The sequence below is a fragment of the Rhinoraja longicauda genome, chromosome 10 (genome assembly GCF_053455715.1).
Source record: "Rhinoraja longicauda isolate Sanriku21f chromosome 10, sRhiLon1.1, whole genome shotgun sequence".
In the NCBI taxonomy this organism is placed as follows: Eukaryota; Metazoa; Chordata; class Chondrichthyes; order Rajiformes; family Arhynchobatidae; genus Rhinoraja; species Rhinoraja longicauda.
Window position 1 is genome coordinate 21,640,935 of NC_135962.1, and position 15,374 is coordinate 21,656,308.

Sequence of the window (15,374 nt, forward strand, 5' to 3'; positions counted from 1 at the left end):
TGGAAAACCCTGATGATTTTTCTCAGCCCTCTCGTTATTTGGAGTAGGGTTGGCCAGTAGTCTCTTCTCCATTCCATAAATGAGACGCAGCTCGAAGCTGTGAATCACCTGAGACCAAGCATTGCAGTTTATTAACAAACACTGAATTCATTTGTGTGATCTCCTGGTAAATTGAGTTGTCCAGTTTGCAGAAGCCAAATCTGCTGATCTTAGTTAGAAGTTCAGTGGGCTTGTCAGCAAGCAGTGAGCAATACGTATCACTATCTCAATCCTCCAACATTTTCACCACCTCCAACGGGATCTCACTACTGGCCACATCTTCCCATCTCCACCGCTTTCTGCTTTCCGCAGAGACCGTTCCCTCCGAACCTCCCTGATCAACTCGTCCCTTCCCACCCAAACCACCCCCTCCCCAGGTACGTTCCCCTGCAACCGCAGGAGATGCAACACCTGTCCCTTTACCTCCCCCCTTGACTCCATCCAAGGACCCCAACAATCTTTCCAGGTGAGGGAGAGGTTCACGTGCACCTCCTCCAACTTCATCAACAGTATCCGCTGTTCCAGATGTCAACTTCTCTACATCGGCGAGACCAAGCGCAGACTCGGTGATCGTTTCGCTGAACACCTCCGCTCAGTCTGTCTTAACCTACCTGATCTCCCGGTGGCTCAGCACTTCAACTCCCCCTCCCATTCCCAATCTGACCTTTCTGTCCTGGGCCTCCATTGTCAGAGTGAGGCCCAGCGCAAATTGGAGGAACAGCACCTCATATTTTGCTTGGGTAGTTTACACCCCAGCGATATGAACATTGACTTCTCTAACTTCAGATAGTCCCTGCTTTCCGTCTCTATCCCCTCCTCCTTCCCAGTTCTCCCACTGGTCTTCCTGTCTCCAACTACATTCTATCTTTGACCTGCCCCCTCCCCTGATATTAGTTTGAAGAAGAGTCTCGACCCGAAACGTCACCCATTCCTTCTCTCCAGAGATGCTGCCTGTCCCGTTGAGTTACTCCAGCATTTTGTGTCTACCTTCGATTTAAACTAGCGTCTGCAGTTTTTTCCTTCACTATCTCAAACCATTGGTGAGATGCAGATATTCAACTGAATGAGCCAACCTATTAATCATGCATCATGCATACTTACTCAATGTTCGAAACCACGGTGTTAATTTTTTGTGCAATTCCATGAATAATTCACAGAGGGAGTAAAATCAAAGTTCTCCAAGACCAAGCTTGTCATCAAACGCATGGTCAATTGAGTGTGGGCATTTACTCAAAGCATAGGACAAGTGACCCATAGGGGAGGTTTAACCCAGCAGAAAAGTTATACCCACTATCTTCTATCTGTACATTGTTGACGTCTTGATTGTAATCATGTATAGTCTTTTCACTGACTGTAACCTAAAAAGCCTTTTCACTGTACATTTGACAATAATAAGCTAAACTAGACTAATCCTACAACCACAATCTCTAAAAATTCATTCAAACCATTGGCAGGATTAACATTCAATGTTGGCTTAGTCTCTCAGATCAAAACCCTTGAACCCTTGAAGCTCTAATCTTGCTCAACCAGCTCTGGGCTCTGGTGGGCAGGTCACGTCACCTGCATGCCTGGCAACAGACTCTGAAGTGAGCATCCTATTCTAAGTTTTGTAACCGCAAACCTTCTGGGAATTTCAGGGAGTCAGTGGCCAAAAATACAAAAAAGTAGAGAATCCATAAGAAGCCATCTATAATTGGAGCAGAGAGGGGCCTTGGGCAAACAATGGCTGCTGGCATCCTCAATGTAGTGCACGAACAAAAACAAACATTCAAGAGAGAAAATATTAAATAGATCTGCTGTCGTTGCAAAATAATAATATAAAAACACCTACCACTATTTATCAAAAATGTCAAGATTAAATTTTCCCCCATTAGCAGTAAATTTTACTTCAGTGTTCAATGAAACAATTTTACTTTAGATGTAATTAGCTCCAATGGGATGATTGGTTGTTGATTGACTTAACCTCTGCCGCACTTCAGGGACACTGCTGATGGAAACTGCACACCCAAGCAAATCATGTACATTTATTCATCAAATAATCGCAAGGTGGTATCATGAAGGGAACTTTATAATAAATGTGTTTGATATGAATACATAAGTTGCTGCTTTTGCCACAATGCACACGCAAAAGTATTGTGCATTGTTGTGAAAGTGACAATATAATAAAATTCAAAGAGATCAAAGTAAAAAAATGTCATGTCATTAAAACCCTTTTGGTGTCAGGAAACTATTCTCAGATTCTCCTGAAGCATCAGTGCCAGCTTCATTTCTTTATAGCACTGCCTCTAATACAAATGAAGGCAGTGGCAGGAGTGCTGGTAATTATATGCAATTCATCCATTCATAGAATTCACAAGGTGTCACAGTGGAGCAGTTGACAGAGCTGCTGCCTCACAGCACCAGAGACCTTGAGTTTCATCCTACCTTGAGTCCTGTCTGTGTGGTGTTTACATGTTCTCCTTGTGACAGCATGGGCAACCTCTGGTCTCCCTCCACATCTCAAAGACGTGTACCTTTGTGGGTTTATTTGCCTTTGTAAAAATGCCCCTAACTTGCAGAGAGGATGAGAATATGGGATAACATAGAACTAGTGTGAACAGGTGATCGATGGTTGGCGCAGACTTAGTGGGTCAAAGGGCCTGTTTCCATGTTGCATCTCAAAACCAAACAAAGTACTCAAAATAAAATTAAAAAACAATGGATATCACCTGCTCCTGAGGTGGTGACCGGAACTCCTTTGTCTTCTTGGCAGTCAATGCTGCAGACATGTCGAAGGCCAGCATAAGCTCTTCATACCGGAACCTCTGGTTCCTTTGCAGCTTTGCGACAAACTTGTCTGCAAAAGAAACAATGGCTTCGACTCGATGTCGGAGTTCGCAGTCGCAGAAGTAGTGAAGCAGTTCACACATCTGGAAAAAGGAACAAATTACCTTCCTTAGAAAAATGACCTATCATCTCAAACTAAAACTACATCTTCCTGTTCATTTGTGACTTGTGGACATCATTTTTACATCTGGCAAGTTATTGTTGTGTCTAAATGTCCCTTACATTGACTGGATTGTGCTCATAAGAGTCACCATAACAAGTAACAACAGGCTTTCTTCTCAGATTAGCATTACAGCCAATTTAAAATGCATTGGTCACTTATGTTCGGTATGGTATCGGTATGTAGTGACCAGAATAAGGATTTTCAGACCAATTCATATTCACATTTATGATGGAAATGCTCCAATATCCCACCATCTGGCCACTTCCCTCAATCGCTAAGTCCGTGCAAATGGTTTTATAATGACATGAATGAAATTACTGCAGTTTCTGGCCATTGGTCACAAAGTGACACAAATTTACTACTAAAAGAGGCACAAAGTGCTGGAGTAACTCAGTGGGTTAGGCAGCATCACTGGAGGACATGGACAGGTGGGGATTCTGTTTGTGATCCTTCTTCAGACAGATTGTAGCAGATGGGAGAAAGCTGGTAGAAAGCTGGAAGAAAGAGGACAAAGCCTGACAATTGATTGGAGGATAGACACAAAATGTTGGAGTAACTCAGCGGGAGAGGCAGCATCTTTGGATAGAAGGAATGGGTGATGTTTCTGGTCGAGATCCTTCTTCAGACTGAGAGTCAGGGGAGAGGGAGACACAGAGACAAGGATGCGGAAGGTGCGAAAACAAGACATCAAAGAGATGCAGATCGGGGGGGGGGGGGGTGGGGGAGGGGGTAATGGAGAGAGAAGGAAAGCAAGGTTACCTGAAGTTAGAGAAGTCAATATTCATTAACATCACTACTAATTTCCATTGTATTTCCATTCCATGGGTGGGAAGAAAGGTCTCAACCCAAAACATTACCTAACCTTCTATTCAGAGATGCTGCCTGTCCTGCTGAGTTACACCTGCATTTTGTGTCTGTCTTCAGTGTAGACCAACATCTGCAGTTCCTTCCTACACATGATAGGTGAGTTCAGGTGAGCGGGTTGATTTGTCCAGATAGATGGACAAAAGCCAGAGATGAAAAGATGAAAGGCTGAAAGATAAGGAGGAAGAGGAGTGGAATGCAAAACCAGTGGAAGGATATAGGTGAAAGTGGCATGGCGGGAGGGGTAAGGTGGGGTTTGGAAAAGGTGGGAGGGATAGTGGGAGAAATGGGTGCGTATTGAAGTGAGGCACAGGGAAGAGTGAGGGGGAGAGGGGAGGTGTGTTTGTTGGAAGGAGTAAGCTTCCAGCCTCCTACTGAGTGCGTCGGTGGGTCCAAATGATTTCCCAAAACAAGTGCAGGGGAATCTGTGGAAATTGGCACTCTGCCTTTGGACTTCATGAAAAGATCACGAGGAATCCAGCTTTGGAGTAGAGACCAGCTGTGCTGCTGTTCAGTTTCCACAGGTGCCTAAAAGTGCTGTGTGGGTCCCTAACCCATTGGTGCTTCCCAAACTTTCACAGTTGCTGTTGGTCCAGGCCAATACATTTATTTATCTGTCCATTTAGCTCTTCCTTTTGTTAAATTTAATTTTCAGGGCAGACTAGGATAGTGAATTCTTTAACATACTAAATTTTCCTGTATAAGCACAGTCCCCGGAACTTCCCATTAATATTTTTTGGTCAGCAAAAATAAAAAACAAACACTTGGATGCATTAAATTTCCATGCAGTACAGAAAATTGTGTTTGTGGAATTTCCTTAGGATTGTACCTGAAGTTTAACAGACTCTGGCAAACTTTTTTCCAGCAGTCCCTTTAAAGGCGGCGGAGATCCCTGTGTTGCTACTTCTCCAGATTCTATTGCCTTTTCTTCATTTTTCATGTCAATCTCTTTCTCTAGTTTACCTTCATCCACCATCTCCTCTTGGTGTTCACCAAATAGGTCAGAATCGATTAGTAGCAGAATTTTTTGGACGTCATTATCATCGAACATGCCTGTGATCAGCATGGTTTTAATGAGTTTGAGAATAGGGACTAGATGAAACTCCACACTTCCACCCACTGGATCTCGAATGTGCGGCCCACCAACTGTCACAGCCTCTGTGAGCATTTCAATTGCTTTGACTTTAAGAATATTGAATGGCAACTTCGGGCTATATGGGCGTCTATCTTCACTGGTGCTGACAAAACATGGTGATGAGAAGTTTAATCGAGGTCGTAAGCAGGTGCTGAGCCCAACACCGGGACGTCCATAAGACTGACTATTTTTTGGAAACAATGTTATGCTCCTGGTTTCATCAGTTACAGGAATAATGAATTCATTGTTCATAATTAATCTAGCTTCTTTTGCTGTTTCTAAGTGCATACTTAAGAGGAGGTCGTAAAAACCACTGCGTAGAAGTCCTGGGAGATATTGATCCTCAGTTGTGAACATTAGTTGAGCTTGATCAATGTGGCTACAAAGAGCATGGGCTACACGATTATTGCCCACAGCACAAAGGGCACAGTACAATTTCAATGTATGAAAATGGAACTTCATCAACTCTTGATTTTCAGTTAGCTCAAGAATATCTATAGACCTGAAAAAGATTATTAAAAAATCATAAATATTTCTAATTATTGTTTGGCAAAAAATAAAATCCACTGTGATATCACCAGCTAAAGGAGCAAGACAATAATGCATATTCCCAATGGTTGTAAAGGTATCCATCTTGTTCCCAGTCAAACAAAAATATGACATCACAACATCAAAACCTATATGATTAAAAAGGATATAATACATTTGAAATGGCTAAATCTACATTAATGTGATTTAAAGGTCCTCTTCTGATCGTGAGGATAAAAGAGAAATCCAGGGATTAATGTGGTTTCCCCATTGCATGTGACATTTATTATCATTAGCAAGGAATTGTTCATGTCCCTGAAATTTAAATAATGCAATAACCTACTTTTAAAGTTCACCAATTTTTATTTTAAAGTCTTGTGTACAATGATAATGAAGTATAACGATAATAGTTTAATTTTCAATAATTAAAAGTATCAGAATTTCAGGTGTTTTTCTACAAGGAAATTTTGATACTTTTAATTGTTGAAAATTGGACTTATATCATATATCTAAATGTTTACATGTTTTTTATATAAATGCTATCTTACAGTATTGATGAAAGCCTAAACACTTCTCATGAAAACGATCTGGGCATTTAACCATTTCACAATTTATCGATGCATGCAGCCTTAAATATATTGTGTTTCTGATAAAATATATTAAATGTTTAAATGTAACTTTAAAAAAAAATGTCTATAACTGCAATTGGACATCGAGTCCCGGTTTGAATTTTTTAATCGAAAACATGGGGAAACCTATTATGCATAAACACCCTGCCCCCTGGACAAAACAGCCAGTTTGTACTACTGCTATTTGTCAACGCAAAGTAATGGACCCCAGGTTGATTTAAACAAACCCTAATGTTGTTGCAGTGGTCACCCTGATTTCACAGTAAAAGCAAATCTAAGTTAAGCCTCTGATGTCCCGATCACCGACTGCCTCTGATTGCTGTTAATGATGTGAATAGACTGCTCAAATTCTGAACACTTAATTGAGTACAGCTTTAGTAAAAAATAGGATGTTTAGGCAGTTTCAATCAGTTGATAAATTTGAAAGAGGTCAAACTTTGTGGCAAATGTAGGGTTTTATGCATAATATCTAATTTCTATAACCAGGTCAAAGTTGAATGTCACTGTCACTTAAAGAAAATATGTTTTAAAAAGTCAGTAGATTTTGAGCTGTGTGGAAGAATGCTTTTTAGAATTTAAATGGAATCTTTTCCATTGGTACCCAAAATGATAGCAAATGGTTAATGCTATTTTCTCATTATAAACTTTGCAGCAATGTAAATATGCAGAGCCATTAACTGTTTAAGGGGTGTACTGACCTATTCTCTTCTGGAATATGCAATGCCATCATCTGCAATGGTTCGAGACACTGTAAAACCCAACCATGGTGATCACTAATTCTTGCTGTCTCTACATGGAGGAAGTCATTGGGCATTCTGCTCCACATAACAGGAGTGATCATCTGTATGTCAAGTCGAGGAGGGCACTGTGGAATAGGATTCGTCTCTTCACTTTTAAATATAGCCGCAGACAGGGGCATTGCATTCTTTGGCAGAAGATAATAATAGTCTTGTTAACATACAGCAATGTGAGTATAACAATTAAACAGTCACCATTATTTACTTTCTCATTCATGAGTAAAAACTAGGAGAAAGACATAGCCTCACAAACAAAACATTACTTTATCAATCTTCCAACATGTTACATTAAAATGCTTAAAAAGATCACTTATGTTGGTCAAATTACAGGTGATATATTTCTAAAATGAAAGACGTACTAAACAGTAGAAAAGTCTCATTCACAGAATGGTCGCAGCATTTTCAAATAACTTGATCATGTGCATTTGTCTCCATTAATTTAAATATTTTAAAATCACTAATATGACTGCAGTATATGATTAATTAAGACTGGTAAGTATCACAGTATAGTTAAACTCCAATAACCTGACACTCTTGGGACTTTGGCAGCATTAGACTAATTTCCAGACCATTGGATGCTACTGATTGATGCCTTTCAGTTCACTTTAAAAAAAAAAGAAACCTGTTACACAGTGGTGTAATAATTTTTTCAATGAACCCAATGAAATTACACAGTGAACTAATCATTTTTCCAATGTGATAGTGAAGTCGCACAGTAGTCTAATAGTTTTTCCAATGAACCCAGTGTATTTAAAGAGAGTGGGAAATATACAAGCACTCTGGACCCTGGTTCATTCTGTGAACCACTCCACCTTCCTGACCTTGATTGTTCCAGATCCAATCAGGCTCCAGCAGTGGACTTGGCCCACTGTTTGGACCCCATCTCCAGTTGCATTCAAGATCCCGGCCCAATCTCATGGGCCCTCTGTTTACATTCTGGATGAATGAGTGTGGCAGATGCCAGAAATCAGGGATTCCCAATAATCAGGATTCACAAGAGACTACAGATGCTGGAATTTTGAACAAAAATAAACTTCTGGAGAAACCGAGCAGGCCTGCCATCATCCGTGGAGAGAAATAGACAGGTGACATTTTGGGTCAAGAACCTTCTTCAAACTGATAATACCCTTCATAAGAAGACCTTCCCAATAGTCAGATGTCAGATTGTTAGAGTTTTACTGTAGCCTGACACCGATCAAATAAGCATCTTTAAACTCAATGATTGATCAAAGATAGAAGAATATTTCTAATATTAAAATTCTAAAATTTCCCATACAAGTTTCAGATGCTGGCAATTCAGGGTTTCTGAACTAGCAAATGCCAGACTATCAGAGCACGACCACACGACAGAAATGAAACAGAATTAAACTAAATATTTCCAGGCCCCTTTCAACTTTATTTTTAGCTATTCTTCATCATGCAGAGGTATTTCAAATTTTGACCATGAAAACCCTGCATCACCAAAAGGGTTTTTTTAAGACAGAGTATGAGGCAACATTTAATAAATGTACACCAACATGATATAGGGTTTTCATAGCAAACTACTGTTCGAGTGTAATGATATAATCCACAGTCAAATGCTGCCACACAGAAGGGTCTTCATGGTATGTAATTGCCTGTTTTCATCAATGTATTCCATGAATTCATATCCTAAAATATCACTTTGCTTGCAATGATCTGACAGCATGAAACAAGTAATGTTTGAAGGTGGTTCTCAGATCCAGCATTCTAACAAAAGTTTCTCTTTTGACACTGTATGTTTGCTAACTAGCCTGAAGAAGACACCAAATGGAAGTACCTGAAGGCACTTTCACAGTTTGCAAGCAGAAGTGCAAACATAGGTGTCAATGATAGAGGTAGTGCCTTTAAAAGTGACTGCATGAGTCAGTATATGCAGGAGAGGAGACGTGGTAATGCCACAAGAATTCTTGGAATGTGCTACCAGAGGGTTGCATGGATTCTGTTATGGCCCCCTGATGTTTTGGAATACCCAACATCTCAGGAAATCTGTGAAGTGACATCATGGCCACATTGGTCTTCAGTGGGAAGATGAAAGCACTGACTCGTTACACAAGTGCTTAAAACATCTGTGGAAAATTACAAGGCTTCCTTCCTCAATATTGAAAGTTTCATTAAGAATTCTTTGCAACTGATACACTACTGCAATATGCCTCCCAAAGCCCACATAAGATGCTGCCCTTGATCAATTTCAGTTAAATATTCCTTGTATCAAGGCAAATTCCTTGCATGTATACAAAGAGTCATAGATTGATACAGTGTGGTAATAGGCCCTTCGGCCCAACTCGCCCACACCGGCCAACAATGTCCCAGCTGTCCTAGTCCCACTTGCCTGCACTTGGTCCATAACCCTCCAAACCTGTCCTATCCATGTACCTCTCTAACTGTTTCTTAAACGATGGGATAGTCCCAACCACAACTACCTCCTCTGGCAGCTTGTTCCATACACCCACCACCCTCTGTGTGAAAAAGTTACCCCTCGGATTCCTATTAAATCTTTTCCCCTCCACCTTGAACCTATGTCCTCTGGTCCTTGATTCCTCTACTCTGGGTGAAATACTCTGTGCATCTACCCAATCTATTCCTCTCATGATTTTGCATGCCTCTATAAGATCTCCCCTCATCCTCCTACACTCCATGGAATAGAGACCCAGCCTACTTAATCTCTCCCTATAGCTCGCACCCTTTAGTCCTGACACCATCCTCGTAAATCTTTCCTGAACCCTTTCAAGCTTGACAATATCTTTACTATAACATAGTGCCCAGAACTGAACACAATATTCTAAATGCGGTCTCACCAACATCTTATACAACTGCAACATGACCTCCCCACCTCAATGCTCAATACTCTGACTGATGAAGGCCAAAGTGCCAAAAGCCTTTTTGACCACCTTATCTATCTGCGACTCGACCTTCAAGGAACCATGCACTTGTACTCCTAGATCAGTCTGAAGAAGGGTCTCGACCCGAGGCGTCGCCCATTCCTTCTCTCCTGAGATGCTGCCTGACCTGCATGACCTGAGTTACTCCAGCATTTTGTGAATAAATACCTTCGATTTGTACCAGCATCTGCAGTTATTTTCTTGTACTCCTAGATCCCTCTGCTCTACAACGCTACCTAGAGGCCTACCATTTACTGTGTAGGTACTGCCCTTGTTCAACGTCCCAAAATGCTACACCTCACACTTCTCTGTATTAAATTCCATTCCTCCGCCCACCTGGCCAATCGATCCAGATCCTGCTGCAATCGTTCACAACCATCTTCACTATCTACAAAATCATTAACTATTGTATCAGCAGCAAACTTGCTAATCTTGCCCTGTATGTTCTCATCCAAATCATTGATGTAGATGACAAACAGTAAAGGCCCAGCACCGAATCCTGTGGCACACCACTAGTCACAGGCCTCCATTCTGAGAAGCAACCTACCACCATCACCCTCTGCTTCCTTCCATGGAGCTAATTTGCTATCCATTCAGCTTTCTCCCCTTGGATCCCATGAGAACTAACCTTCCAAAGCAGCCCTACCATGCGGCATCTTGTCGAACCCCTTACTAAGGTCCATGTACACAACATCTACAGCTCTGCCCTCATCAACCTTTTTGCTCACGTTTTCAAAAAAATCAATCGATTTGTGAGACACAACCTCCCACGAACAAAACCATGCTGACTGTCCCTAATCAGCCCTTGCCCATCCAAATGCCTATCCCTCAGAATACTCTCCAGTAACTTACCAACTACAGATGTTAAGCTCACCAGCCTATAGTTCCCAGCATTTTCCCTGCAGCCCTTCTTTAAAAGAGGCAAAACATTTGCCACCCTCCAATCCCTCTGACACCTCTCCTAGATTTAAGGATGACTCATAAATTTCAAGATGCTGCCCTTGATCATTGTCAGTTAAATATTCCTTGTATCAAGGCAAATTCCCTATATGTATACATACTTGGCTAATAACATTTATTCAATTCAACTCAATTCAATTCAATATACTGGAACTTGCTGAAACACTGGTGGTTAAGGGCAACAGAGTCAAATCGGCTCATATGGTAGCTAATTTCACTGGCAAAGCTTATTTTTCATCTCATTACTTGGCCATTAAATATAGTGATAATAATTCAATGAAAGAAACTCCAGCATTACTTTTATTGTTGAATGAGAAGTTGGGTACTTTGCAGCTTATGTATCAGTGCTTTCCTGTCCCTGAGCTGGAATCAATGATTGTTTCAGCAGTGATTTCTTCAGAATTTTTCAACAGCCAGAATTTCACAATGCATTTTTAAAGCAGAACAATATACATTAAACACACACACCTTTAATTTTCCAAGTTCAAACTGGAAGAGGTTAGGACTCGTGGCCTGCATGAAAACTGCAGGAAATAACTTTGTGCGTGGCTCAACCTGGGAAACAAAAGCAGCCAATTTACGAGTTTTTAATTTTAAGTCTTAATATTCCATTCTTGCAAAAAACAAATCCGCACAACAATTGATTAAAGGATTGACTGATATGTCACTTATAGCTGGGTATGTGAGTCTCTCCTGCCGATGATTGCGGAACGTAGAAAGTGAGAAGACTTTTGATAATCCCAGGCCAGTTCAGCATGGGGCCGAGGTGAATGGCACCCTCTCCCCTTCCCTGTCCCTCCTCGCCTGCCCATGGCCCCGGGAGACAATCCCCACCTGGCAACGGGCTTCGTCAGTTGGAGAGGGTTGCAGGATCGTCAATTGGGGGGGAGGGGGGTTACCCCAGGAGAGTCATGCAGGAAAGATTTGGACCCAATGGGCCCACCTCAGTCTAGTATATATATATTATATTACTAAAACTCTCATCTTGTTTGTTCTGTATTTTGTGCCCGTTTGTTTCTTTGTGCGTTTAGTTGTTTCTTTGTGCATTTGACATGTTACTTCTCAACATGCACCAAGAAACGTGCTTCACCCGTGCAGAAGAAGGAGGATTTTATGACCTGCTTATTCATATGCCTGACATACTGGTACGGGATAATTCAAATGAGTAAAATTTTACTTTCTTGCTTCTTAATGCAGTATTAACATCCATCTATTGGGATTACTGTACATATAAATGTAAACACTTCTTGGAAACCTTAAGCATAACATGTTTAGATTGCAGAAAATAGAGATCTGTAGAGAGTTTAAACAGATACCTATTTTAATACAGCAATCAACATTTGGCTAGTCAATTACCTGGTAATGGATACTGAGCTCTTTTCCATTTGCCGTGAATGATAACCGGCCAGTTGCAAGATCAACTAAACAACCAATTACGAGGTCAGCACTACTTCTGCTTGATCCCTTTGAACTGCCGGCAAGATCTCCTCCCCAAATCATATAACAATTACTTCGCTTGACACTGTAAAGAGAACAAATGAGGCAAACAGTATGAGCATTTTGTTTATTTAAACTAGCAATGACTCCTCAGCTGACAAGACACATCAAGTAACACTCTTCTGAGTGACTGCCACTTTTCATGGAAATATCTCATTAGGTAAGGCTGGGATGCCTTTTCAAGTGAGATGTGGTGAACATGGATTTAACAAGGCTATACACAAAACCCATTAAATCAAAAACAGTGGAAGTCCATGAAATGCAAGGGGAAGTGGCAAACTAGATCTGAAATTGGAACAGTATCAGGAAGCAAAGGGTCAATAGATGTTTTGAGAATGTCAGGTAGTTTCCAATGGGGCCTATCACCAGTCCTTTACTTTTTGTGATAATTATCAAACTTTATACTTCAACAGTTATAATTAAGCTCGTGGATAATCATGTTCATGATTAGGAAGATTGCACAAGGTACTGTGGGAGCCATTTGTGTTTGTACTAGCTGTTTTAGCATATTATATTATTTTGTATCTTGCTGCATTATTTTTGGACACTTGGGGGTTGTCGTGAGATGAATACATATATGGGCATAACGTACTAGGAGGAGTCAGAACTAGATACTATAAATGGGAATGCAGAGACGGGATGCGTCTGATACGGAGGGGCCATGGTGGGATATAGTTCTTACCAGACCTATGACGAGAGAAAAGTTTGGATAGATACAAATCTGTTTGTATTACTACGTCAATAAACGACTAATTAAACTGAAACAGCTTTAAGACCTCTCTGTTGTTGGTTTGCATCAAGATCGATCACTCCACCCTCTGTGAAAAGGTGGCAAGCAGAGAGGACTTTATTGTAAGGACTGAAGTTGCCACTACAGGGACTAAACGTATCCTTGTGCTTGATGAAAAAGCTGCAGACCGCTTAGATGGGAAGACAAATGACCAATAGATTTCAATTTAAAGTGTAACGTAATATTGAACAGGGAGCTGGGGGTGCAAGCACAGAGTTCCCTGAAAATGATGACACAGGTTGGCGAGGTGGTGAAGAAGATATGATGAATGCTTACCTTTATTTGATGTGGCATTGAGTACAGATGTTGATATGCTATATTACAATTGTACAAAATATTGGTTAAACCACACTTGCAGTATTGTGTTCAGTTCGGGTTGCCACACTGTGTGAAGGATGTGATTAAGTTAGAAAGGTTTACAAGGATGTTGCCAGGATTGGAGGGCTTAAGTTATAAGGAACAATGTGATAGTCCATGACAGATTTCCATGGAGAAAAGGAGGCTGAAGGGTAAATTTACAGAGGTTTAGAAAATACTGAAGCGCAAAGATAGCGTAGATAACCTTTGTCTGTTTCACATCATAGGGGAGCCAAAAACTAGAGGGCATGGGCTTACGGTGAGAGGGGAATGATTTAAAGACCCTAATGGGAGTTATCTATAGGCCCCCAAACAGTAGCCTCGACATAGGGTGCAAGTTGAATCAGGAGATAAAATTGGCGTGTCACAAATGTAATGCTATGGTGGTTATGGGAGATTTCAACATGCAGGTAGACTGGGAAAATCAGGTTGGAAATGGACCCCAGGAAAGAGAGTTTGTAGAGTGCCTTCGAGATGGATTCTTAGAACAGCTTGTACTGGAGCCTACCAGGGAGAAGGCAATTCTGGATTTAGTGTTGTGTAATGATCCTGATCTGATAAGGGGACTAGAGGTAAAAGAGCCATTAGGAGGCAGTGATCACAACATGATAAGTTTTACTCTGCAAATGGAAAGGCAGAAGGGAAAATCGGAAGTGTCAGTATTACAGTATAGAAAAGGGGATTACAGAGGCATGAGGCAGGAGTTGGCCAAAATTGACTGGAAAGAGGCCCTAGCAGGGAAGATGGTAGAACAGCAATGGCAGGTATTCCTGGGAATAATGCAGAGGTTGCAGGATCAATTTATCCCAAAGAGGCGGAAAGACTCTAAGGGGAGTAAGAGACACCTGTGGCTGACAAGGGAAGTCAAGGACAGCATAAAAATTAAGGAGAGGAAGTATAACATAGCAAAGAAGAGTGGGAAGACGGAGGATTGGGACTCTTTTAAAGAGCAACAAAAGTTAACTAAAAAGGCAATACGGGGAGAAAAGATGAGGTACGAGGGTAAACTAGCCAATTATATAAAGGAGGATAGCAAAAGTTTTTTTAGGTACGTGAAGAGGAAAAAAATAGTCAAGGCAAATGTGGGTCCCTTGAAGACAGAAGCAGGGGAATTTATTATGGGGAACAAAGAAATGGCAGACGAGTTAAACCGTTACTTTGGATCTGTGTTTACTGAGGAAGATACACACAATCTCCCAAATGTTCTAGGGGCCGGAGAACCTAGGGTGATGGAGGAACTGAAGGAAATCCACATTAGGCAGGAAATGGTTTTGGGTAGACTGATGGGACTGAAGGCTGATAAATCCCCAGGGCCTGATGGTCTGCATCCCAGGGTACGTAAGGAGGTGGCTCTAGAAATAGTGGAAGCATTGGAGATCATTTTTCAATGTTCTATAGATTCAGGATCAGTTCCTGTGGATTGGAGGATAGCAAATGTTATCCCACTTTTTAAGAAAGGAGGGAGAGAGAAAACGGGTAATTATAGACCAGTTGGTCTGACATCAGTGGTGGGGAAGATACTGGAGTCAATTATAAAAGACGAAATTGCTGAGCATTTGGATAGCAGTAACAGGATCATTCCGAGTCAGCATGGATTTACGAAGGGAAAATCATGCTTGACAAATCTACTGGAATTTTTTGAGGATGTAACTAGGAAAATTGACAGGGGAGAGTCAGTGGATGTGGCGTACCTCGACTTTCAGAAAGCCTTCGACAAGGTCCCACATAGGAGATTAGTGGGCAAAATTAGAGCACATGGTATTGGGGGTAGGGTACTGACATGGATAGAAAATTGGTTGACAGACAGAAAGCAAAGAGTGGGGATAAATGGGTCCCTTTCGGAATGGCAGGCAGTGACCAGTGGGGTACCGCAAGGTTCGGTGCTGGGA

At 41.3% G+C, this 15,374-nt stretch overlaps 1 protein-coding gene across 1 annotated transcript in view; it reads right to left on the reverse strand.

Annotated features, from left to right (window-relative positions):
- Positions 1–15,374, reverse strand: part of LOC144597735 (ryanodine receptor 3-like) — a 308,708-nt gene that overhangs the window by 192,011 nt on the left and 101,323 nt on the right. The window contains exons 34-38 of the mRNA XM_078407262.1: positions 12,198–12,363; positions 11,310–11,396; positions 6,883–7,109; positions 4,722–5,529; positions 2,748–2,948 (exon numbers count right to left, since the gene is read on the reverse strand). Coding sequence (XP_078263388.1) covers positions 2,748–2,948; positions 4,722–5,529; positions 6,883–7,109; positions 11,310–11,396; positions 12,198–12,363 — 1,489 coding nt within the window. The remainder of the gene's footprint in view (positions 1–2,747; positions 2,949–4,721; positions 5,530–6,882; positions 7,110–11,309; positions 11,397–12,197; positions 12,364–15,374) is intronic.